We start from the raw sequence: 27,992 nt of genomic DNA, 5'->3' as shown, positions 1-27,992 counted from the left end.
AAATTTATGTTTATATATACTTTGCACATCAGGGGTAGGCAACCTTGGTACTCCAACTGTGGTCGAACTAAAAAAAACACCATGCCTGTGCCTCTGGGAGTCATGCCTGTGGCTGTCAGAGTGCAATGCCTCATGGGACCAATATTGCCTACCATGATGTAGATCAGGGATAGGCAAACTCCTACAAATCCCATGAGGCATTGCAAGATAGTAACAGCCACAGGCATGACTCCAAGAGGCAGATGCATGATGGGATATGTATTTTCACAACAGCTGGAGGGGCGGAGTTTGCCCGCCCCTGATGTAGATCATACAACCACTTACAGTATATTGCTGTGTACCTAACCATTTACTATACAAAGCATTATGTTTTGCATTTTGTATATGGAATATTAATTTTCTTCTCTACTTTATTTTTATCTAGCTAGTGAATTAGCAGCTACGTTTGAGCGTATGATGACAATAGTTGAGACGGAAATTACGGAAGAATATGCAGTGTACATATGTCACAGACACAAACACTGTCCCCAGCTTTTCATCAGGGAAGCCAGGTAACACCACCATGTCCGTTGAACAGAGAGAGAGAGCATAGAGGGTTAGCTGGGCAAAACTCCAAAAGTGGATTGATATTGAATATCTTTGTGTGTAAGGAAGACAGCGTTTATTCATTTATTTGTACTCATGCAAGATTAAAGAATCATACATGAGATTCTTTAAACAAATGTATTAACCCTTGCAGTGGAGCTAAATCTATACTGCTGCAAGGGTTAACTTCTCGTTTGTATCTAGGTACTAAAAAAAAAAAAAGTTATACTCACCTGATCCTAGGAGCCGGCTTGTTCTTAGAGCCTTTCTCCCCCTCTTCTGCAATGGTCTAAGGCTGGGTTCACACCTGGGCGTTTTTCAGCGCTGATCGAAGCGCTGAAAACCGCTCAAGAAGTGAATCCCTATGGGCATTGTTCCCACCTGGGCGTATTTCAGCGCGATTTGTCGCTCTGAAAAACACCCTATGCGCGAAAAAGTACTTTGAGCTTCTTTTTTCATATGTAGGGGCCGATTTCAGCGCGTATCCATTGGTATTCCCGAGTGTGGCTCGGGGTTAACAAAGCGGTAACCCAGAGCCACACTTGGGAATACAGCGTAGGTCTTACCTTGTCCGCAATCCCTGCTGTGTCCTCCGGCCGCTGCTGTCTTCCGGGTTCCGTCCCTTGTGAGCGTCCACGTCGCAGGGAGGCGGATCCGGCGGGAAGTTTAAAAGTAAAAAAACGAAAAAAAGATAGAGAAAAAAAAAATCATACCGCCAGGGAGGTTAAGAAACGAGCAGCGAACGCGCGTTTTCATTGGACTAAAAAACGTGCTAAAAAAACGCGCATAAAACGCGCCTATTAGGAACACCCAGGTGTGAACCCAGCCTAAGAGTCCTTGTGTCATCATGTTCTATACAAGTATATACAGGTGAGGTAGTAGAGGAGAAGGCAGGCTTCAGTGACCGGAGAAGCAGCGAGTCTGCTCGGCAATTCCAGTGAGTATAACTTTTTTTTTAGCACCTAGACAAAAACGAGCAACTAACCCTTGCAATGCAGGGGTAGCCCCACTGCAAGGGTTAATACAGCTTTTCTTTAAATTGTGAGCATTAATCACACATACCTGTCACCATTACTTTTAACCTGACCTGTTGGTTTCAGTTTTGTTTCTTAGTCTGATTTAAAGTTCTGCTAAGGCTACGTTCAAACTATCAGGGTTATTCACAAAAGGGTGAAGAGTTTGGAGAAGGCAGGAGAAGTGAACAATCTAGAACAACATAGCTGATGTGGAAAGTGAGCTGAATTGAAGAATTTTTTTCAAATCAGCTATGTTGTCCTAGATTGTTCACTTCTCCTGCCTTCTCCAAACTCTTTACTCTTTAGTGAATAACTCTGTATATGCTTTTCTTGTGCCAGAAAAAAACAAGTCACTGCTAGGACACATAGAAGACAATTGATTTCTAAGTGCCCCACCTACACCACAAAGCTGGTGTGATGTGCGGTGCACATGCTGTATTTTTTCACAGTGTACTGGATAGCAGTGGTCCACCGGATCTCATATAGACACTTACCTATGGGCTAGTGTGAACGAGCCCTTAGTAAAGTGCTGCTATTTTAGATTGTAAGCGCTCACGGGCAGGGTCCTCCTAGCTATCTTGTCTTGATTTGTATTGTAACTGTAATGTCTTCTTTATATTGTAAAGCGCTGCACAAACTGTTGGCGCTATATAAATCCTGTATAATAATAATAACAATAATCATCAGGACCCTCGATTAGTCATTCCAATGTGTAAAACTACCTCTCGCCACTAGAGGTCACTGTAGCTCATACAATTTGGAAGTGTAAGCGTAAGAGCCCGCAGTTTACTTAAATACATTTCCATAGAATTTTAAGTCTGCGACAGAACACCACATTTTGATAGAATATAGTAATGTTTACATCCGTCTCTGAGTTCATTACACTTCTTGGAAACAACACAATTAACACAATTCAGGTTGTAAAGTAATTTCTGATTTTTAACATGCAAAGATATTCATTTATTAGGGTAAGATCTATTGATAGGAATGGTAAGAAAACATAGGGGAGAACGATCGTGTTCATTATTACGTACAGAAAACCCATGTGTTAGTGATATGGGAAACAGCAGATATTCATTGTATCACTTCCTCACAAAACCAGAACACAAAGGGTTTATTTCTAGTAGATGAAGACATGACAATCACTCATATTTCCCGAAAGTCATCTGCAAACCAAGAGCTGCTAAGTGTTTTATAGTTTTACTCTTTTATGTAGTGCTATTGAATAATTGAATTTTAATATTATAGCAAATTATATACATTGTTCTCTGCCCCAATCTGAGCTTAGATTCTAATGACCGCAGTCATATGCGTATAGTTCTATAATGGGGTAATTTTAGGTGAAAGGCAATTAACTGATATGTTTATGAATTCAAGAAGGACAGGAAAGCTTTCCTGGAAGCTAAACTCTGTGAGGGAAAAAGATTTACACTTGCACTTGGTCACCCTCCCCACTGCAAGGGTTAACTGCTCATTTTGCCCAGGGGATGATGAATAAGGTGCTATCCTTCCCTTATTCCCTGCGCCTGCAGGCTACCTCCTCTACGTGCAACTGTTTCCCCAGTCACAGCTTTCTGACATCTTTCTGTACAATGCAGGACTAGCACTCCTGCATTGTAAAGGAGAACACCCCTGTTCTAGAGTGTCAATCAGTGGAAGAGTGCACTGGCTGCCGAAGGTGTCGGGAATAAGTATGTCACCTTATTCATCATCTCCAAGGCAAAACAAGTGGTTGACCCCTGCGGTGGAGAGGGGGACCCACTGCAAAGGTACATTTTTTTCCCCTGGAATTCCACTGTAGACAAAACTTTTTATTTTGCTTTTGGATAGAATGGGAAGAGTTTATTGTAGGAAATCTCTCCAGCAGGGACACAGACCAAAAGAGTAAAGAAAGGTTAGAACCTCTGATGATGTTTTTATTGCTCTAGAACAGGGCTAGGCAAACTCCAGCCCTCCAGCTCTGGTGAAACTACAAATCTTATAATGCCTCTGACTCTGGTAATCTTGCCTGTAACTGTCAGTCGTGCAATGCTTCATGGGCTTTGTAGTTCCACAACAGCTGGAGGGCCAGAGTTTGCCCACCCCGGCTCAAGAGAAAAATTACAAACAGCTAAGTGAGCAGGCCAGACCACACAAACTTTCAGTTTTTATCTGCTATTTGAGGCTCTGTCATGTCTTGGTGACAACGGTTTTACCAGATAGAAAATAAGGGTAAATGAGGACAACGGGCACAGACAGAAATAAAAATCTGTAAAAAGCGGTAAAGGCCCCACAACCAATGGCTAAAGAGGAAAAAAAATGTTTTATTAGATAATCTGTGGAATAAAAGAGCAAGTGTGTTTCAGTGGTTCAGACTCTCTGTCATCAGGGCTTATGACTGATGTAACCTCAAAAATGGCTGCACTCAATTAGATTGTGATAATAGTTGTATGTATGAAAATACTGATCTGATTTGTTACATAGCACACTGCACAAACTGCTGGTGATAGGATCTGATTATATACATACAGCTATTATCACAATCCAGTTTAGCAATTTTTTGAAGTTACATAATACAAAAGCCCTGAGGAAGGTCTTTGATTAATTGCTATGTTGTCGTGCCAAAAAGAAGACTGTATTTTAAATTCTTACCAACTGTATTTGTTTCTTTAGGGTAGAAGATCATGATGACCTGATGCCAATCTTCATACGTCACAATGATACCTTAGAAGCTACCTATGGAGAATATTTCCTTGCAGAATTAATCAAAGCTCAAGATGAACAAAACCGTGCTGTCATCTGTGAGGTCAGCTTGATTATTGTAATATTTAGATCTATCATTTTCTTATGAACCATATTCTAAAAGGTGGAATGTACCTAAAACTACCTTTCCTGTAGTTGTGCTATATTAAGGGAGGTTGGCCATCCTAGGTTTGCTAACATAGCTACCGCAATATTTGAATCTGGCATCACTTACATTTTATAATGTCCACGTCAGTAAATTAGCGGCCTCCTGGAAATAATGTCCAGTCACTCCTGCAGGAAATTGGTAACAACATGATTACTTTTACCTTTCTTCAATGTCGGCAGTGAGATGGACATATCACTGTATGTCGGTGACATGGGGCAGAGAGTAGTGGGATCAGGTCCAGCAAAATTTAGGTAAACCTGTCACAAATCTTGCTATTTGCCAAATCTTGCCAAAAGTAGATGTAAATGCTCACTGAATGACATTTAATTTGCTAAAGCATTGTGTATTATAAATAGCTGCCATTTTTTTCTTCTTTTTCATTCTTTGTTGCATCTCAGTGCTGCTGACCTCCTTCAACCTCCTTGCAACCACTTCATGTCTGCATGCACTCCAGCAATGTAGTGGATGGTGCTGATATAATGTGTGTTCATTCGGCCACTTGTAGTTTTCATTGGAAACACATGTAACAGGGTGACAACGCAGGAGCACAATTGATAGTCAGGGAAAGAGCGTTGTAAGCCTGTAGCAAAGAGTGCATCAACAATGATCTTCATGGCAGGATCAGCAGGTTTTATTTTCATGTAAGCTGCAGTTTTAAAAAATGACTTTTGAAATCACATTAACCTGTTAAAGCTTATATGAGATTTAGGTGATTGTGTTTACATATACTGTAAGCCAAAGATGCCAAATGAATGCATTTTCCAGCAGAATTCAATTGAACAATCCCCATATGGCTTCATCTGGAGCAGACAAATTTCTAAAACTGGGAGTTTCTCCTGGGTTAGGGAGTTTTTATGTGCTAGTTGTACCTTGGTAGAATGCTCGTACCGAGTGTCTAATTTTGCCAATAAAGTACTCTGCTGAACAGGAGTTGGCACTTTAAGTGTATCTAAACCCAAGAACAAAAAATGTATGTATTGTAGCTTATCAGTCCTTAGATATAGTGGTTGCATTTGGTTCTTTTTTTTGCAGACTTGTTAACATGCATTAACTTTAACAACCACATATCAGAGTGTAATAGGAAACAGGAGCTCAGCCCCAAAAATCTGTCTCACCCTATCAGGTGAAGGCATTGTCCCTACTATACTCCCACTCCAGGCCCCCTTATGGTGCTGGTTGTGGTTTTTTATGCTCTATTTGCACCTAAGATGGTAGCTGCAATCTCACGGGAATCCAGTGCCCATGTAAGTCATACATTTCCCAAAGATGGTCCTTGGAACAATACACACATGTCCCTGCCAAGGTTCCCTTTAGTCGCAGCCTCAGCAACACTAGATGGATCAACGTGAGAGGGACATAGCAGGAGACACCTGACCACTCCATCATCCCAGTACAAAGAAGCAAGGACTTAGCTTTTTGTGAAGCAAGCCAAACAAAGAAATGGCCACTGACACAGCCTGACTGTACTTTTCGGCAGCAAGCACAGGCCACCTCTGGACCTGGTAACTGCAGGGAAAGGGTGTCGGCACAGAACTTGATCAGGTTTACATGAAATGAACCTGTTGCCAGGCCAGGGACTTTTAAATATTTACATGTGCATAACAACCAGTGTAGTTTTAGCTCTATGTTTTTTTCACTCCTAATAGTGACTTCTTAGCCATATGTGTTTGGCATTTTGTTTTGGAGCTAATTATAACTAACAATGAGTCATTAGCGTAATAGCTTACTGCAAACAGCAACACAATAAATAATAGATTCATGTCACAAGCTTCCATATCTGGAATGGGCAGAAAAAGACATTTTCAGTAATAACAATAGATCCTCACCACCACTGTTGTAAATTGGATAGATTAGGCCAAGTGAGCCAAAGCTGATGCCAGTTTTTCCTGCCGAGTATAAAGCTGGCAAGTCCTCTTTTCACATATGGTAGATAGATTGGTTAATCAGCCTTTGCTGAGAGTTGGCCCCCAAATTACAAAATAGCCAAAGAACTGCTACACCCCAGCCTTTGTTCAAATACTCAGACAAAAAACACCAGTCTGTCTTTCAGAAGACAGAGACGTCAGGTCAACATTATTCACCTGGATCCCACTTTTGATTTATTATGGTAACCAGTATGGTAATCATGGTATGGTTACTCGTTTGGGTTATAACAATATTTAATAGCATAAATATGGGAAAGAATTTCACAGATTTTTACTATTGACCATTATTGTCAGATTGTTAGTACATTTCAATATGTTCCTGTGGCCAAAAGACGGCCAATTATAAGAGTAGGCCAGTCATATTCCTAAGAAAAAAATGACATTATTGCAGCGTGTGCTTCATGTTGATGATGTCACAAATGTTGAACTCCGAGGTTGCATTTATAGGCTGTATATATTGTATTTGCTATATGTGTATTCTTGTTTACTATAAAATGGGCGTGAGCTTTAACAGAATCCGTAGCCTATGAATTTGCACCATACCCAATGAGAAACTATAACAAAGTTGTGGTAAGGTGGGTCAAAGGGAAGCAAAAATCCTTTCCCTAAACCATTGCAAAACACAACAGAGCCTTCTTAAAACAGAAGCTATATACATGACTTACTTCTATTATTAGGTTTATTCTTCATTTTAACATAGTTGGTGGAGCCATGAAAAAAAATCCTTTATGCCCATGGGCCAAATATACATCTAGAACTGCTGATTCCTTGACTTATACCACACATACAGCCTAATATATAGAACTGTGTATTCAAAACTGTACATCCTGTTGGCCATCCTCATTTCAGTTCATGGATTGGGATTTTTGATGGAAGCGAGACATGTACATACCTTTGGTATTAAGAAGGTTCTACTGTGCATTACACTTGTCTAGTGAAGGGTTTCTTGGTTCCTTTTTGCCCGCCTCACCACAACCTCACTGGTTATACTTTCTCCTTGTTTCCCAAGGCCTAACCCTTTAGTAGCCATTCCATGAATTACACTTATGCTAGCCAACAAGCCAGAAACATCAGTATGCAGTTTGGTATCAAGGGCTCTATAATATTAGGTTGTTCCTGTACTATAAGCCATCAGTTCTGCATGTACAGTTAACCATGGAGCATAAAGTAATGATTTGTGAGGCAACATGCAGTATCCTAAAATAAGTAATAAACTTAAAGTAACACTAAACTTAGGAGATAAATCTTAAAAACACATTTAAGTAACCTAAGTATTAGCACAAATGTATCTTATTTATGTATCACTGGGCTGTAGATCCTCAAATCATCTCTGAATTGGTGGTGGCACTGTCCTTCCTTCTGGAGGGTGGCTACTTTTGTTCCCTATGTGTTGTAAAGTATCCACCACTCCAAGCACACTCCAGTGATGGACTACAGTCTCATGTTTAGTTTACTAGCTTGTATTGAGATTGTAGTCCATCACGGGAGCAAGCTTGGAGCGATGGATACTTTACAACACACACAGGGAATATGGGGAACAAATAGCCACCCTCCAGAAGGAAGGACAGTGTCAGCACCAATTCAGAGAAGATTTGAGGATGATTTGAGGATCTGTGGCCGAATGATACACAAATAAGGTACATTTTTCTTTATAGATCAGGAATGCATTTTTAAGGTTTAACGCCTGAATTTGGTGTCACTTTAAAACGTAATAAGACTGTTGTTTTGGGGATTTGTGATAGAAATGAAACAGTATGAGGGTATGAGATAGTATGTAAATACTGTCTGCTTTGAGAAGGCTTTACTGTGTCTTCTCCACAGTGGCTCTATTGTGCTTTACAGTACCCAATAAACTTTTATTCCTGGGGTAGTGACCTGAGATTGTCTGTTGTAATCCACTCACTGCATGAATACAAATTAAACTAGTACATTTACAGGTATCTGCATCAGGCATCTAGAGTCTATGGTAATATTAAAGCAAATCTGTGAAAATGAAAATAAACTGTACAGATCAACAGTGGCAGCACGCGTATTTGCATGCTCACATGGTCACGTCCACAAGGTCTTATATATTTTCTATAAATATTACCTAATGCCTATCTACATTTCTATAACACCCATTGCATATAAAAATGCTAGACTGTCATTACAACTGTCCCGGTACAAGTATGCAGATCAGGAAAAGTCAGAGTAAAGTGAGAACTCTTTTTACATCTTCTAGGTCATTCACTTATTGAAACAAGATGGTCAGCGTGACCACTAGAAAACTAGCATTCACAGAATGAGAACTGAGAAATGGCAGCCTCCGTGTTTCAAACAGGAGACATTTCCTTGAAAATTCGAATGCACTCAAAACTGATTTATAAGTATTTGTTAAAACCAATATATTTTATCTCTTAAAGACTCAATTACAACGCGTTCTGCACCCAAATTTCCAGCTCTGCTCACCTGCAAAAAAACATTATGTGTGGTTTCACTCTTACTGCTGAACATTTAATTCTTAATATCTCATGAATACGTACATTAAAAGGAAGATTTCCCATGGGAACAGCTACCAGTTGAAGTCTGTAAAAGATACACAAAGTAATATGTGATTCAGCCAAGATTTACCCATAACTGAAATATCAATTTTGGATACACTGACCATTTGTAGAACAGATGGGGATGCTCTGGAGTTAGACTTAAAGGGGCAGTCCGCATCTAATATTGCATTTATAAACAGAGTCTGTTGAGATGAGTTGCCTGCTAGCTGTTGGTATATTTCCATGCCTTAGTTCCTGCCCTCCGTTCAGTATTTCAACTGATCCTGTCCATCTTTATAAAATAAATGAAAACTTCAAATTCATTAGGTGAAAAGGGGACAAACCCCTCAATTGCAGCTACGGTGGACTGGGAACTGTCAGGGGATCTTCAAGAATTCTCTTAGGTGGTGTAACACTGCAGCATTTACGAAAGATGAAATGATCAGTTTTAGGTTAAATTACCCTTTCATTTAAAAGAAAAGTAATTATTCTACCATAACAGCTACCCTCCACATATATTAGGAATGTTCAGATACCAATTCAGATACCGGTGCCGATACTTGGCATTTTCACGAGAACTACCAGCGTTGCAGCCGTTGCAGCTGGAACCTGGCTCTGGCACTCCACCACTGTCCTGAAATCATTAGTCTGTATTGTTTTAGAAAAATTGTCACATGACAATAAAGAAAAAGGTATCAATACTTTTATCCATAAGTACCTGGACAAGTATCAGTACTTGTACCTAAAAAAATGGTATCGGTGCATCCTTATATATAAGGATATACAATAAAACAGAGATGTACAAATCCCAGGAGCTCCGTATGCTCCTTAAAAATGACAGCTGCCTCCTAACTTTTTAATTTTTCTCTAGTCTAGTCTTGGAGCTGGAAAAGTATCTGTACATGTACTTGTAACGAGTACGGTACTTGGTATCTGAACATCCCTAACGCATGTATACTGTATATGGCCTTATTTTGTAATCCCTTCAGTTGTTTTGGCTTTTCAGTGTGTAGAAACTGTAAATTCATGAAGTTAGCATAAGTATTTCTACTGTAAAAGCTGTAATCATGGAGAAATACTCTGCAACATTACCTTATACTGGTCAACCAAGTCTAATGACATGATGAAATGAAAATATAATATGTCCTAGTAGGTAGAATTAACAACATTCCTCTTATTGATTCTTTCTGTAGGATCAAGGAACTGCTGTGGGTTTTATGAGTGTGAGTTGTGAGGTCAACGTCCAGTTGCTGCAAGATTCCTTTGACCTGGGACCTTTCCATGGTCTCTGCAAGCCACACCCCGACGATGTTCTTCAGGAAAAGGAGGAAACAGCCGCAGAGAACGGTATGAATGTATCTACTAGTCTTAAAGTTGAACTCCAGGCAATGGAGCTCTGTATTCATTAATAGATCATTAGATGTATTTAATGATACCTAAATTTGACCCGGTATCAGACTCTTACAATCGCCTGTACAGCAGCATTCACACTGGGGGAGGAAAAAGCAGCACAAGGAGACAGTCAGGTATGCTTTAGTGCAAGAAGCGTACTGATAGGAGGAAACAGCAGAGTGGCAGGTAGATGACCTCACTAATGCTCTGTCACTGTCCAGTCACAGGGTGGGGAGGGATAAGACCTGTAAGTGTTTCTTAACTACAAGAGAAAAAAATCAGGTCTTGCTTGACAAGACTTTGCAAGACAGGGCAGTGCTGTAGGCGTTTAAATCTTGGGACCAAATTAAGAGAAATACAAATCCTTTGGCCAGTTAAACAGTTCTTACATATGTATTTCAACTGAATGTTTAGCTGTTTGCCGCAGCTTTAATCTCCATGTGGGGTTGGTATAGTTTCTTAATAGATTTTATAGTAGAGTAATGGCACTGAGCCACTGACAGCTCCCTCTAGTGGCTAATCTACAAATCTCTATATTTAATTTGATTACAAATACATGGAAGTAAAGGTTTAAAAAAAGGGGGCAATTCATATAAAAATGACCATTAGTATTGCTAGTAAAGCTGAAAATGTGCAAACTGAAAATATACTACTTTCCCTTTAATAATAGTATAATTCTTGCGTAGCCTGGGCATTACTGACAAGCTTCCTGATGGCACAGGACATGTGCATGTACAGCCCTATTATAGTGAAAAAGTATTAAAATCTGAGCAGGCTTATTTGTAACACTGAGACTGATGAGTTTTAATAAGAGGCTTCAACTCAACCTTTTATGGGATTTGTGTGTTTTACTCCCAATTTCTGTTAGATGTTTAGAAAAGGATGCCGGCATTGTAGTGAAAAGAAAAAAGCATTGGCAATGCTTAGCATTGATATTGTGCAGCTGGTGCTTGCTAGAGATGGGTGATTAGTGTTGGCATAGATGCTTAAGCACTAGTGAAGTGCAGCTGGGCTTGGGCGTAGTGGCGCCATGTGATGTGAAGGATAGGTTTAATACAAAAACATGGAAGCAGTCAAAAAGAAAGTCCAGGCCAACTATTTAAATTACCCCTTCTTAAAAATGTGATTTACAAATAATGTAAATAGGTCCGGTGTTTATTCTTCCTCTTATCCTGAAGCTTACATGTTAGAAGTGGACATTCCCTGCACATTCATCTGAAAAATACATAGCCAGCTTTACAAAACACAGGTATAGTAGAATAATCACTTGATCATTTAACATTTTCGTTGATGATGTTGGTTAAGTGCCTAAGTATGAAGTCAGTCATATCTATATACATGTGCATATGAATACTATCAGACTTTAGGCTGTAGGCCTCTCAGGTTAAGCTCTAAGCTCTAAATAAAGTCTGTAAACCACGGGTCCCTAAACGTTCTAAACCAAAGGCCAGATTAGTGTCCCTAAGATGTTAGGGTGGGCGAGACTGTAGCCACTAGGAATAGAAAATGCCCCAGCACCAGTGGGAGTAAACAATGCCACAGGCTCGGTGGTCAGTGGGAGTAAAAAATTGACCTAGTGCCTGTGTTCAGTGAGTTGACAAATAATGCCCCATTGTTTATGTCAGTGGGAGGAATAGTGCCCCATCATTGGTTTCAGTGGAAGAAGTAGTGCCCCATGATTTGTATCAGTGGGAAGGATAGTGCCCCATCATTGGTATCATTGGGAAGAATAGAGCCCCATAATTGGTGTCAATGGAAGAAGTAGTGCCCCATAATTTGTGTCAGTGGGAAGGATAGTGCCTCATCATTTGTGTCAGTGGGAAGGATAGTGCCTCATCATTGGTGTCAGTGGGAAGGATAGTGCCCCATCATTTTTGTCAGTGGGAAGGATAGTGCCTCATCATTTATGTCAGTGGGAAGGATAGTAAAAGCTTCATTTATTGAAGTTTATTGTCATATGACCCACAAGCGCTTTCGGGTCCCTTCATCAGGCTTTAGCATTGACAAATGGACCCTGTGTGGTCCTGAAAGCGCTTGTTTGTCATATGACAAAAAACTTCAATAAATTAAGCTTTTGCTATCCTAAAAGGACTGGTGTGCTGGTGACATTTCTACAATTTTGCTGACATTCGCGGCGCCACCCGCAGTCAGTGCGAGCACCCCCCACTACAAGGGACATATCGGTAAGGAGCGCGACAAGGATAGTACTTATAGTGGGAAGGATAGTGCCACATCATTGGTGTCAATGGAAGAAATAATGCCACTTCTTTGTGTCAGTAGGAACAATAGTGTCCCATTGTTGGTGTCAGTGGGAGGAATTGTGCCCCATTGTTGGTATCAGTGGAAGAAGTAGTGCCTTATCATTTGTCTCAGTGGGAAGGATAGTGCCCCATCATTGGTGTCAATGGAAGAAATAATGCCACTTCTTTGTGTCAGGGGAAGGATAGTGTCTCATTGTTGGTGTCAGTGAGAGGAATTGTGCCCCATTGTTGGTGTCAGTGGGAAAGATAGTGCCCCATCATTGGGGTCAGTGGAAAAATAATGCCACATCATTTTTGTCAGTGGGAAGGATAGTGTCTCATTGTTGGTGTCAGTGGGAAGGATAGTGTCTCATTGTTGGTGTCAGTGGGGAAGATAGTGCCCCATCATTGGTGTCGGTGAAAGAAATAATACCCCATCATTTGTGTCAGTGGGAAGGATAGTGCTGGCCATGCTGAATCGGCGGAATTTGAGCTGTGGGTGGCCCTGTCAGCACCACCCACCTTGACAGGAACCAGGGTGCAGTCACTGTTTGTGTATTACAGAATACAATAGATGGCAGAGGAGATTCCTCCATCTATGTTCTTTCCCGTGGATAGGAGAATCTTGTGATTTTTCTTGTTCAGCATGCAGGGCCAAACAAGAAATATCTTATGATATACGACCAGTTGCTATCACCAAGGGTCATGTTAGTTTAGATTTACTTCTTAAAATCTACAGACACATGAAGCAGGCACTAAACTGTGTGATTAGATTAACAGTAAAGGCATCCCAGCCTACCTAGCTTCTGAGCTTTGATCAAAACTGTTTGTCAGGAATCAGCTGGGATAACATTTAGCTACATTGATACCTGGGATGCCTTTTATTCTAAAGGTTCTTCTAAAGGTTCTTACACTTCTACTTGTTTCATTTGCATTTATTTTTCTACATGATTCCTAACACCACATATGTGCTGTAAAGGAAACATCTTGTTATGGCATTTCATGTGTTTAGCATAGTAATTTGCTTGTTATCCTAGAATTAAACTCCAGGATAACAACTAGAAACCTACTTGAAATATATATCTGTGATCTGACTTACCTGCCAAAACAATTATTACTCTGTTCAGATGGTCTTATTATCCAAGTGTGGTCTCACTATTTAAAGCCGAAGTTGCATACTTGTTGTTGTCACTATGTCACCCAGAAGAAGGGGCCCTGCGTGGACCCGAAACGTTGGCTGTATGACGCATGTGACAATTTAATAAAAAGTGCTTTACTTCTTGCACATATCGAGTGCTGGTGACTTCTATTATGGTCTTATTATCCAGGCACCCCAGCCAGACAGCTCAGCCTTGTCTGTGACTTTACATATTTCCACTACAATTAAGCGGTGGAGTCAACTGAGGTCTCTTACAAGGCAGTGCTGTCTAGGTTTGTCGATGGCTCAGCCCTAGTCTTCTGTCACCAATCTGCCAGTGTTAGGGTGACAGCATTTTGCAATGTACTTTACAATTTGCACAGAGAATTGCTTAATATAGTTCAGTCTTTGGTGGTCAACTGACATTTCACTGTTGAACTGTCAGGGACCATAGCACCTCCAGGTGGCGCCGGAACCAGGTCCTGCGGTTCCTACCCACACCTGCAGGTGTTTTCAGGCAGCCAGGAGCTGTTAGGTACCAGACCACCACTGGGTTGTGCTGGAATCTGCAACTCCCGTACTCCCCTGCAGGTGTCTCCCAGCTGTCAGCGATTTATTCACCACCTGGTGCTACCTGGGAGGGTACTTAATCCCTCCCTGCAGTCAGGACTGTGGCTCAGTATTGTTGCCATGTTCTGAGTCCTGTTACCTCCTTGTTCCTCTACCTTGACCCTTGGCTCCCCTTGTGGTTCTATGCTCACTGCTTATGTTTTCATTTAGTTAGTTACTATTACTTGTTTGTGGTTACTTGTGGGTGTTGGTGGGGTTATTTGTGTTATGTTTGGGTGTGTATAATAAACGATATATAAGCTCAGTGGCAGTTTCTGGTGTGGTTACGTATTTGGTCCTCCCGTGTGGGTACCTGCATGCGGTGTGAGGACACCAGTGCACGGTACCCTGACATGAACTTACCCTAGCTTAATATACTCTTATCTTTTAGAGATTGCAGTAGTGAGACTCCCTGCAACAACTTTGCCTGTTATTGAAAGCCATAACATTGGTGTCTCTTTTGCAGAGAAACTTCCTATGTATTATTATTATTATTTATTTTACATTATTGGCAATTCCTTAGGGGAACATGACACTGTCATTCGGCTTTGTAATGGCTGTGACAATTGGGAAGAACTGGGAACGCTGATTAGTAGATCAGGGCACAAAGTCCCCAAACAATATAAAACAATATAAAAAGCTAACGTGATTACCTTTGGCAGCAACTACACAAAATAGAAAGAATTTCCCTTGATGGGCAGGCAGGGGGAAATTATGAATCTGGCAATGGTAAATACTGTCTTATTACCATGAAGTTTATTTTTTGCCCAAACTGAAAAGTTTATATTACTTGTTGCCGTGAGAAGCATAATAGGAATTATTTGTAGTCCATTACAGGTCAACAGACACACGTAGTCAGCTTTTGAGGACAGTGTCACGTACCTGAGATGAGACTGTAGTAGTGAGTAGGCCTCCCTTGCACCTCGTGTCTTGAGGCCTCCGGGGATGGATACAGAGACCTGGCGGACATTGAGTGGCACGAGTGCGGGTGGTGTGGAGCACCGTGCAAGCCTAAATCCAAAGTCCGAGCTGGGGTCAAGTTTAATCTGGCAACAAAGTACTAGAGCTGCAGCTAACGATTATTTTCAAAATCGATTAGTTAGCCGATTATTGAGTTTGATTAATCGGTTAATCGGATAAACAATAAAATAACGTTTAAAAAATGGCTCCAGTGATGGGACTACTAGTTTGTATTGAGGTTGTAGTCCATCACAGGAGCAAGCTTGGAGCGGTGGAAGTAAAAAAGATAGTGTGGTGTGCAATATAGTTAAATGGAAAGTGTAAAATTATACAGCAATGAATGCAGAATGGCACCGGCTATAGAGGACTACAAAACCCAGCAATAGTACATTATACAGCACAATGCAGAATACCGCCAGCTATAGAGGAATCTCTTACAGACAGAGTAAATATCTGAGACATTTGTACAGTAATATTATATAATAAGATATATAAAAACCCAACCCAAGCACAAAAATTCTGATAATCAATATATATATATAACTGTTTTCAGCAGAAGTGGGAATGCCCTTAACCCCCTCTTGTCCATGCTGCAAATGTGTGTATGAAAGTCCCCCTTAAGAACAACAAGCCAACACTCTCAATCCCAGCTGTCACTCACAATTGTGTCCCTATTGAGGAACAGAAACCAATCAGAGTGGGTTGTGTTCATGTGATTGCTACGCCATCTATGACATAGTGGTCATCTAGGCTGGACGCTTCACTGAAAAAATAAAAGCCTGCAGGTGAACACTGCCATCTTCATGCTACAGTGACAACTTCAGTGCAATATTGTCATATACAATTACAGTAATAAAATAAAGTTTTCGGCTGATTTCAGCCGATGTACGGCTGAAATCAGCCGTACCAGCCTGAAGTGAATAGCCGAACAGTGTTCGGCTCACTTCACTTCAGATCGGTCATTCACTCGGCTGCCCTCGGCAGCTTGGTGAATAGACCCCTTAATCTTAACAACTGATTCTAATTTAATAGATTCAAAGTGGTGGTAAAGGTAGGAATGTACCTAATTTTTGGTTAATTTAGAGTCTGAGAATGAATGTACCATGTCAATTTTATATGTAATTTGCTCAAGTAGATCACCTTTATCTGTAGGCACTGTTTGAAAGAAGATTTACAGGTGTATTCACTAAAGAGTAAAGAGTTTGGAGAAGGCAGGAGAAGTGAATAATCTAGGACAACATGGCTGAAGTGGAAAGTGAGCTGAATTGGAGAATTTTTCCAAATCGGCTATTTTGACCTAGATGGTTCACTTCTCCTGCCTTCTCCAAATTCTTCACCTTTTAGTGAATAGACCTGTTAATGTTTGCCTGTTGAAATATATGGAAAAGTCAGCAATTTCCACGGGGTGTACTTACTTTTTCAAATGACTGTAATTTGTTCAGTAGTGCACCTTTAAGAACTCATGTACATTGTATTTGAATGTTAAACTAGCCCAGGTCAGTGCAATACAATATAATGCAGCATAAAACATGCATTTTCTACAGCATCAGTTCAAATGGATCTCAAGTGTTTGACCAGAGGGCTCCCAAGGTACAGCAAATACATGCTTTTGTTCTTTGTTGTGTTGCATTGCTTTGAGCTGCTTAAATATTCAAAGTATATTAACTTCTGTACTTTTCAAAAATGTGTAATGTCAAGATGACTGCTGAGAAGTAGGCACCATAACCTGCCTTAATATCTATGAGCATAACTTCCACTTCCAAAAAACAAAAAATTGTGTGGATTGGAGACACGACTTGGTGGTCCCCGCAGGACCTGGGCAAGGTCTGGGCAGAACCAACCCATGAAGTTGGTGTGATGGACAGTCCCAACATATTTAGAGGGGGCGGGGGGGTCTAGGGCAGGACAACCCGCAAAAAGGACATGATTTGGGAGCGCCCACCGGGATAGTGGATGGACAAAATGCAGACTGTGGGTGGGGTTAAAAGTGTCCCAGGAACGGGGATCATAATGTTGTTAAGAATGCATTCTTCTTCCATGTTAGTGTCTCAGAAAGTATTCAAACTGTCAGATCAGCATGACAGCCAGACAGCTTGTCTTTTTAACATATAGGTCAGCAATTGCAGCCTCTGTATTTTCAATACAGGTTTCCTGTAAGTAATTTTTTTACATATAATAATAGTACAGGATTACTTTAAAATTCTTGTAAAGCCAAAAATGTTATTTCATTTTTGGATAGAATATGGAAGGGTTAATACCCTTGTCAGTTTCTTTTTCTGTCTGTGCCCCATTAGAGATATTTCTCTTCACATCCTGTTCTAAAGATGCAACAGTGTGAAAGGAAACCTCTTCCGAATAAGGGGACTATCTCTCCTGAATAAGGGGAAATAAGAGGAACTCTCTCCCAAATAAGGGGACATCTCCTCTTACAGAGTTCTCACAACAGGGTTGCCAATGAAGATGTACCCTCACCTCTTGTTCTGGTGATGACTGTAAAATGTTGGATTTTCTCTCATTCTCTGCCCCTTTGTCAATGGTCACCAGGACCAACAGAGAGGATACATCTTCCCAGTGGAGACACTTGGAACTATAGGGGTTCGAATCTTTTCCTACTCTGTCCAACACTAGAAAATAAACATTTTTAGTATACATAAACTTGTTACAGCGTCTTTTATAAAACCTAAAAAAGCTTAAGGTGTATTTCCATTTTTACTGGCAAAATTGGGACACCCCCATTATCTATTTGTTTGTTACATGTTCCTATTCACACACCATATTAAAAAATATTTTTATATTTATATTTTCTTACCTTTTAGCTACTGTATCTCTATTTAGCAGGCCTTTGCATGCTCCTCTCTCATTTTTAGTAACAGGAAACCCTGACTGTCCTAATAGAAAGACTTAAGCTGGCCATACACCTTACAATTATCTGCAGATTTTATGTGGTCAGATGGAAAAGGTGCAACAGATTCCTCCATCTACACTAAACTGTGTGGATGGCGTAATCTCCACCTGGGCCAATCTGTTGCACTTTTTCCAACTGACCAAAAAAAATCTGCAGATAATTGTAAGGTGTATGGGCACCTTTAGGACTGAGAGTCTCCTCGTTAACATACAATAAAAAAAAAAACAAGCTTCTAGATCTTTAACCCTTTGTTAGGACTGTGTTCACATCTAATTTACAACTGATAATGAGATCTGCCAGTACAGCAGACAGGGTTAATTATCATAAACATTACCTCCCATCTTTGCATTCCACAGGAAAATTCAGTCCGGATAAAAACTTTTCTTTGAGAATTGAGTATGTTTTGAGTGAGCATCATTTTATTTTTAAGTTATGCAATGTGAACAAGAAAATTGTAACAAATATACAATACCGGTAGTTGTTATCCCAATGTGATTGTAAAAGTGGAAATACACTTTAAAAAAAGAAAGATCCTTATAAACATGGACTAAGTAGAACATTCTGACTGTGATTTATGCCCAGCACTGGTAACCACACAACAATGTATCTGATTTTATAATGTTAAACCGAGTAGATTTCCCATATGACTAAACATTCTCGCTCTTCTTGCTCTAACACAGACTTCCAGTATAAACCAATATATTGCTGGGACTTTGTTACAAGACTATAATCTACAGGCATGCGGAGCCCAATATGCTGCTATCATTACTACACACTTCCAAAATCACAGAAGAATTGTGACATTCAGCAGGGAAAGGGTTAGATGCATAATTTGTATTTACAACGTAGGGTGCCAATTATGGAAACCGTTGAAAACGGCGCTGTCTCAGTCATTTGTTCCTGAGCCATTTACCCATCGAGCACAATAGGCCAACAGCTGCAAGGTAGCCACAGAAAACCTCCCGAGATAAAGCCCATTTTGTTTCTTTTGTGTAGAGCTACAACTGAAAGGACACAATGCACACCCAGGACAGTGTGTAGACTAGTTCATCAGAAAGAAGACATTTCTGGAATTTCCACTTACCTCCCTGTATCTGAATTTCTGTAATGTTTTTATACAAATTCTTTACACATTTGCCAACCCTTTAAATTCCTCTTTTAGAGGGAAAGTATTTGAAATATCGAGGAGAGCAATACTGTAATTAAAGTGAACCTGTCGTTAACATTCACACTTCACTGGATCAAGAGTCCTTGTGTCGGTTTGGGTACAAAAGGTACCTTGCTATAAAGAAAAACAAAATAGCTGTGACCTGCAGCCTAGGCAGCCTGCATTTTTAAATAGCATTTGGTTGCAAATTCACCATCATTTTACCAAACATTGGCAACCCTAACCCTATTTTCAAAGCACATTAAGCATAGATTCCCGAAGTATTTGCTGAAAATAGCGTTCCCTGACACTTGCTGACATCTGTTCTTTAATGCTTCCTTTAACATTCACCCTGTTTACAAGAGGATGGATGCTATATTCCCTGCACTTTCACCTGACATTTCCTGGGCCAATTAAAAAAATTAAGTGTACTAGGCTGAGATGGCAAATCAGTGTTTTTTAAATGAGAATTAACTGGGTGCCTATGTAGAGTGCCAAGCTTGTGTTTTTCAACACATTCTACACCAAATATGTTTAAAAACAATTCTGTTTAACCCTTTGCCGCCACCTACCACCGGCCCTTTAATTAGTTCTTACGGTCGGGGTGCGCAGCCCTGATCATGTGACCATTGTGATTGGCTGTCACAGCGGTCACATGATTGACAGCCATGCCTGCCGCCTTCCTATCATTTGTGGTGGCCAGGAGCTGTCTGTGACAGCTCAGTCAGTGTACTGGGTACATGCGGACTCCTGTGGTCTTATATATGTGGCAATCCCACATTTAGGCCTGGTTCACACTGAGCGTTTTGTAGTGCTTTTTCTGCCCTCAAAAAATATGCCCCGAAAAAAATCCCATACAGTTTTATGGCCCTGTTCACATCTGAGCATGTTGTCGCAATAAGCAAAACGCCTGTCACTGGAAAAAGTGCATGAGCTTTTTTTGACATAATACAGCTCATTTTGGCCCCATAGACTCAATAAGAAATGCTTGAAAACGCGTGTTTGCTGTGTTTTTGCGTGTTTTTACGAAAGTTTTCTCCATAGGTTGAACTCGATGGACTTGTGTCTTTTTTCAACCTGACTAACTATGTAACTATGTTTTATGCCCTTTTGCTCATTAACATCAATGAACTACAATCTTCTCATAAAAACACGCAATTTGATTTATGCACATAAAACACAAAACACGCAACAAAGTACAATGAAAACGCACGTTAAAACGTGCAAAAACCCTGTCACCTAGGTGTGAGTTCAGCCTAAGGCCCACCCAACATGCTGCCACATATATGCGTTACGCCACCGGGAAAAGGTTAATGAAATATTAAAGAAAACCAGCTTTCAGATTCTCCTGGTGCACAGTCACACTATTATAAATAGGGCGAATGTAACTGCAGAATGTCAGCGAATGTAAGAAGTGCAAATTGCCTAAAAATATTTTTTTGCCTTCTGAGTAAGTGAAGCTTGTGGAATGTATTAAGGTTCCTATGCAGTCTTTGGTCAGTTGGCAGTATAAAAAGTTGCCGGATCCAGTAAGAATCTTCTTTATTCATTCACGGCATAAGATCAGACATAGCAATCCCACTAACGTGTTTCATCCAAAAGAAACCTTATTCATAGTTGTGATTAAGGCCTTTTTTGCCTAAAACACATTAACGGGATTGCTATGTCTGATCTTGTGCCTTGAATAAATAAAATAGATTCTTACTGAATCCAGATCTGCATGCAAATACTTCTTTGTACTGTTTATGACAAAGGGCTGGTGGTAGCCTTGGTTGTACACCGGTGTTTTGTGGAACTGCATTGGAGGAAGGAGGTACAGCACTCTGTTTTGTGAGCTTACTTTGATTAGTTGGATGAGATGTAAATCCTTGGCATATTTTAAATTTTGAACAGCAATTATACACCATTTGTGTTTTATCTTTATGGATAGATTGAATGAAATGTTGTTGGGGATATTATTGATGGAGGGATGTTATACTCATATACCACAACCTATATTCTGTATATTAGGGATGCACCGATACCGATACTAGTATTGCCGATACCGAGTATTTAGGTGATCTGATTGATCGGGAAGTTGACCAATCAGGAAGCCGGGCGGCGAGTCATTACCTGCCCACCCGCTTCCTGATTGGCCAGAAAGCCGGCTCCATGCTTCCTTTTCACCTGGTGACGAGGGAGCATGGAGCCGGCTTCCTTGCTAATCAGGAAGCCGGGCAGAGAGTCATTACACGCCACCTGGCTTCCCTAATGGGACTTCCGGTATCAGCGTGTACCGAAAAAAAATACTTGTACTCGATACCAAAAGAACGGTGTTGGTGCATCCCTACTGCATATTATTCAATTGATTGTTTACTTCCTTTATAACATGTTTATGTACTTAAAGGTAAAGTCCACCTTTAAAAAAATAAATAAATGCACACATATGCATAAAGTAAAAAATGTGCATTCACTATTTTTTGCATTGGAGCCAGTAAAGCATTGCAGTCTCTATCAGTGGATCACGGGTACAATGCTCTGGCTCCTGCAGAGTATCAGTGGACTACAAGTGTGGTGATGTCACCTACAAGTCGGTTGCAGATGGCAGTGGTGCCACTTAAAGGGAAAAGTTTGCCGGCCCACAGAGACAGCTGACTTTTTGTCTCTCCTCACCCCTCTCCCATACACATCTCCAGGGACTCTCTAGCTGGAGTCCCGCCCAGCTCCTGGCAACCAGTGAAGTCACTAGTTGCCAGGAGCTGGATGGGACGCTGGCCAAAACATCCCAGGTTGCTAAGAGCAGATGGGGAGATGCAGAGGCGGCTCTAGAGTTTGCGAGGCCTTAGGCGAAACCTAAACATGAGGCCCCACTCAGGCCTGTGGGGTCTCACCAGGGTTCTGTGGGGTTTAACCAGGCTGGTGAGACCCCACAGAGCCCCAGTAAGACCCCCAAAGAGCCCTGGTGAGACCCCACAGAGCCCTGAATAACCCAGGGCTCTGTGGGGTCTCACCAGGGCTCCGAGGGATCTCACCAGCCTGGTTAGACCCCACAGAGCCCTGGTGAGACCCCAAAGAGCCCTGGTGGGACCCCACAGAGCCCTGGTTAAAAGGGCACAAAGCTGAAAAGAAAAGCCGCCAGATCGTATCTCATATCCATGGGCAGGTTAACAGAGCTCTCCTACCTTGCTTCCCAGGCTCTGCTGCCTCTCCTGCAGCCTGGGATCAGAATCATGAGTGTCAGTGGGAAGTGGGGAAAGAGACCAGCAAACATCTGTTCACTGATCTCCTCCCTGCTGAATGAAGCCGCGCATGAGCTGTTAAACCAGGGCTCTGTGGGGTCTCACCGAGGCTCTGTGGGGTCTCACCAGGGCTTTGAGGGGGCCTCACCAGGGCTTTGAGGGGGCCTCACCAGGGTAGCAGGACTCTGTGAGGTCTCACCAGGGCGCTGTGGGGTCTAACCAGCCTTGTTAGACCCACATCACCCTGGTGAGACCCCACAGAGCCCTGGTCTCCCCAGGGCTCTGTGGGATCTCACCAGGGTGATGTGGGGTCTCACCAGCACCAGGGCTCCGTAGGGTCTCCCCAGGGCTCCCACCATGGCTTTGTCGGGTCTCGCCAGCCTGATTAGACCCCTCAGAGCCCTGGTACCAGGGCTCTGTGGGGTCTCACCAGGGCTCCGAGGGGGTCTCACCAGGGTAGCAGGGCTCTGTGGGGTCTCACCAGGGCTCTGTGGGATCTAACCAGCCTTGTTAGACCCCCCACAGTCCCCTGGTGAGACCCCACAGAGCCCTGGTGAGACCCCACAGAGCCCTGGCGAGACCCCACAGAGCCCTGGTCTCACCAGGGCGAAGTGGGGTCTCACAAGCACCAGGGCTCCATAGGGTCTCACCAGGGCTGCATGGGGTCTCACAATGGCTTTGTGGGGTCTCACCAAGGCTCTCTGGGGAATCACCAGGGCTCTGAGGGGGTCTCACCAGGGTAGCAGGGCTCTGTGGGGTCTCACCAGGGCTCTGTGGGGTCTAACCAGCCTTGTTAGACCCCACAGACAGCTGGTGAGACCCCACAGAGCCCTGGTTAAACCGGGGCTACCTAGGGTCTCCACAGGACTCTCCAGGGTCACAGGGCTCTCACCATTGCTGTAGCCTGTGAAGGCTGCCTCTCACCAGGACTGTGCAGGGAGCGTCTCGCGGGCGGGAGCGTGCAGGACGAGCCGTTGCTAACTACGTCTCCGTCCATCTGCCCCTGACGATCCGCCCTCCCAGACAGATTTAACTCCGCCCTCCCAGCCAGATTCAACTCCACCCTCCCAGCCAGATTGGGGATCCTCGCACGGTGGATGGGAGGGGTGAGATGGCTTCCCAGTGGCTGGTGGGCGGAGCTCCAGAGGACCACTGGCCGAATGGACGGACCGAGGAAACAGATAAGCTCTCAGCCCTATCGCTGTCAAACGGAGAGTATCCGTTTGACAGCGACAGGGCTAAGAGCTCATGAGGTTACCTGGCTGTGAGGTAATGTGACGGTAGGGCAAATTAGGCGGCCGCGAGGCCCTCGGGAGCCCGAGGCCTAAGGCGACCGCCTAATTTGCCTAATTAAAGAGCCGCCTCTGGGGAGATGTGTATGGCCCTTACACCTCTCCTTGCCCAGTGCTTAGCAACCTGGCATGCTCTGGCCGGCGTCCCGCCCGCCTCCTGGCAACCAGTGACGTCACTGTTTGCCCGAAGCTGGGTGGGATTCCAGGGGCTACACCTCTGGCAGACTGTGGATGCTCCAGTCACAGATCCTGTGAAAGGATCTGCGAAAGGATGTTGCAGCTTTGTGGGTGAAACCCTGCACACCCGATGCACAGGGAAAAAGTCAGATTTTCTGCTCTGGTAGATGGGGTTGTGCTGTGTGCAGAACTGCAGCTATGCAAATCCTTCAGCATGTAAAACAGATTTCATATGAGTATTTCTCTGGTGCATTTAGCAATGTGCATGGAGTTCGACTTTAAAGATTAAATGAAAAGAAATGAACCTGGGCCTGATTTTTTAAATGACGAGAAATGGGCAGAACTGTACCTGAGTACCCCCAGCCACATAACAAAGTTATATTTTTTCAAATTCTGTTGCACATGATTGGCTTTTTCACTTCACTTAACACTTTAGTAAATCAGATGCCTGTGGGTTAATTGTTCTCATTACAACATGAGCATCGTGGAACGGTCCATTTTGCACACAGAACACCACAACAAGGCTTCAATCTGCTTCATAAAGCACTCACAACTCACTAGCCTAGGTGTCGGTGGGACTGCTGCGTTTCATCCGCTTTCAATAGTTCTCCTTTCAGCGGGATGTTTTATGTTAATATCCAAGAAAATACTAATTTCAAAGTTCAAGTCTCTAATAATCGCCGCATGTATTTTTCCTTCCCAGCGGCTTCATTTCCGTAATCTCTGCACTGTCCACAGGTAGTTATTGTTTTCCTCTTAGAACTCCATGTTAAACAACAACCCGGAATAATTAGGCAAAAATCAATTGTAACTATACAGTCGATACACCATTTATGTTAGGAGATAATTACAGTTATTTGGATGCTACTCTATGTGGGGTCAGGAATTAGCAGGTTGAGAATAGCGATTTCAAAGTATTGAAAAGATCTTTTCCTCTAGGTAACACACTGTGGGCCCTGCTGGGTTTTTTCCCCCACTCAAAACCTAATGTCTTCTGTCTCTCCAAACAGCTTTTAATTTTCTGGTTATTGAATTTAGGACAGGTTTTTTTTTCTGGTTTGTTTCTTTTTACAGCGAGCCACTGCTTTTTTTTTTATTGTAATAATAGTCACAGGAAGCCTCACAATGACAAAGGGTGACAAGGGGGTGTTTTGGGTAAAATGTTAATTGGATAATTTGTGGTCTGTTCTTGCAATGTCAGGTTATGTGTATGTAGTTTTAAAAATTATCTTATGTTGTTATTAATTATCATAAACGGGTTTTTCTGTTATACAAATGCTCGCTGGATTTGTGTGTCTTTAGAATAGAGAACAAATATCCATTACATTTCTGACTGAACAGAAAACACATTATTAGCTACTCCCAGAGCAACAAAAAGGACCTTTCTTTAACGACTTCCTATATATAAGTTCCTCCCAGGCTTTATCCGGAGGGATGCTTTTTGCCCCTATATAGGGCTGACGAGTATAGGAATTTCTTATGCTTGTCAGTGCCATCTAGGAACACTAGTGCCGTGCAAACGGCATCTGCCCCCAGATATAGGCTGGGCGGAAAGTACAGGGCCGGTGCAAGGATTTTTTCCTACACAGGCGAAGGGGCATTTTTGCGCCCCCCGTGCGCCCTCAGACAGCTGCTTCAAAACATTTTTTGAGAAGGTTAGAAAAAAAACATTTTCCGTTTTGGCCTGACATTTTATTTTTTGTGTCGGTGTTGTTTCGGTTGTAAAATTTTCATTTTGGTGCACCTAATTATTTTTTTTAACTTTTTTAAATTTTGATTTATCTGATTATCTTTTACTTTTTATAATTTTTTATCTTATTTTTTTATTTGTTATAATTATTTGTTACTTTTTTATTTTTTAATCATACTCTCTTTTACTTTTTATCATTTTAATTATTATTTTTTTACCTATTTTTTCATAATTTTAGAATGTTTTATCAATTTTTTTATTCCATTTTTTTCTCCACTTAACTTTTTTGCTATCACACAGGTGCTAACAAGCCCCTGTGTGATAGCATATGACAGTAAAGAGAACCTGCCACCCCCAATACAGGGGTTCCAGCACAGCACTGTGCTGGAACTCTTGTGACAGCTCTCCTCTCACTGTCTCCTGAGAAAGGTAGCCGGCAGGTGGGGGTGTGTTTTAGAAGGAGTGGGCGAGAACTGCATGATGGGGGGGCGGGAACCTGATGTCGCTCACCTCATCAAAAGGATCCCTGCCGCTCCTCTGCTCCCTGGTGGCAAATTCGCCTCTTCATACCGGCGCTGAGAGGCGGCTCTGATCACACCTGTCAGCGCTCCCTCTCTCTCCTCCTGGCCGCTCTGAAGCTGCAGCGGCTGGGAGGAGAGAGAGGGAGCACAGAGAGGTGTGATCACCGCCGCGGCGGCTGTCTTAAAGGGGCCCCCCTCCCAGTACGCCTGTAGGGTAGCGCCGGCTCTGGGAAGTTATATACTGTACATGAAGCCCAAAGTGTCACAAAAGAGTGACAACCACCTGCTTCCTTTATATATCCAGGCAACACTTTCCTAAAATGCATAGAATAACAATATCCCACAACTATGAGATTTTTAAAGTGTCAAGAAATATGAAATCAATTATAATTACCCAAACGATAAAATTCAAATATTAACAACCACTTACAAAGCCATCCAGAACTCTGCCCCTGGCTACATCTCAAATCTGGTCTCAAAGTATCACCCTAACCATTCCCTTCACCCCTCCCAAGGCCTCCTGCTCTCTAGCTCTCTCGTCAACTCTTCCCATGCTCTATTCCAGGGCTTCTCTAGAGTCTCTCTTATCCTTTGAAACTCCCTACCCCAACCTGTCCGTCTAGCTCCTACTCTGTCTGAATTCAGGCCATCCCTAAAGACTCATCTCTTCAGGGAAGCCTATCCCACCACAAACTAACCACTAAACTATCACGTTCTCAAACAATTCATCCCCACACAGCTACCATAGCATAGAGATACGTTTTACATAACCTGCATTTATTAGCTTTTATTCCTTTTCTGTACATTATTATTAACATACATTTGTATGTTTTTTTTAAAGTGGAAGTCATGTGCAAGTATATATATAATGCCATTATTCATGTCCAAACGTGCTATTGACTCAACAGTCAGCTTCCATTTTACAAAATGTATGTGTAAAAATGCATTGTTTTACATTAATATCAGGCTAGCAAACCTAAACTAAAACCTAATTACCATGAGCGATAAAACGGACGTCACACTACCCCATAACCTTCTCATTTATTGCATACAGGCTGGAAGAGCCCTAAGCAACTGATAACCTTGTGCAGGTTGGAGCGATAAAGGACACAAGTGACAGGCTCATGTTGTGTGTGTCTTGCCATTGCTGACAAGGAACAATGGGACAGCTTGCATGTCACTCAGTCCTTTTTATTGGAGCCTGGAAAGTGTTCAAGGACTGATAAGAACTGATACATGAGTCACTTGTGTGTCTACACCCTGTTCTGCATGGGATCCTTCACATCATTTTAATGGAAAATACAGCAGCTGCTTGTTTTTTCATAGAAATATCCTATGCTGAATGTAATTCATACAAACTGTAATACGCTCACATCTCAGTGTTTTAGGATTAAAGGACGTTTATACAGCAGACAGCCGCTGAAACTGCAGTGTCAAGTGAAAAATTTCTCTGTCCGCTGATGGGAAATGTTTAAATGCCTGCAGGCTTCAAACTACATGAAACAGCTTTCTTAATTACCAGCTTCAATAGATTGACCCTTATGGCACTGTAAATGTATCTTTAGCAATAAAGATATTTATGAAAAGAAGAATAAAAGATATTGCTGACTTATTTTTTCACTTACCAATGTAATATGTTCTGAATGGATAACTAAGCGTTCACATTTTAATGGACTGGTAACCATAGATTTTTAGTTACAACAGTGAAAAAAAGAGCTAAAAATACATACAGTATATATATCTATATATATATAGATATTTATAC

The 27,992-nt window shown here is 41.9% G+C and overlaps 1 protein-coding gene across 1 annotated transcript in view; it reads left to right on the top strand.

Moving 5' to 3' along the window:
- The window catches only part of CFAP61 (cilia and flagella associated protein 61), a 212,707-nt gene that overhangs the window by 12,924 nt on the left and 171,791 nt on the right, over positions 1-27,992 (top strand). Inside the window, exons 6-8 of the mRNA XM_018576639.1 lie at positions 425-551; positions 4,254-4,386; positions 10,132-10,285. Coding sequence (XP_018432141.1) covers positions 425-551; positions 4,254-4,386; positions 10,132-10,285 — 414 coding nt within the window. The remainder of the gene's footprint in view (positions 1-424; positions 552-4,253; positions 4,387-10,131; positions 10,286-27,992) is intronic.

Source organism: Nanorana parkeri, unplaced genomic scaffold (assembly GCF_000935625.1).
Source record: "Nanorana parkeri isolate BGI_ZX_2015 unplaced genomic scaffold, ASM93562v1 scaffold72, whole genome shotgun sequence".
NCBI classification, from domain to species: Eukaryota; Metazoa; Chordata; class Amphibia; order Anura; family Dicroglossidae; genus Nanorana; species Nanorana parkeri.
The sequence above is the reverse complement of the archived record's forward strand: the minus strand, read 5'-3'. Positions and strand labels throughout refer to the sequence as shown.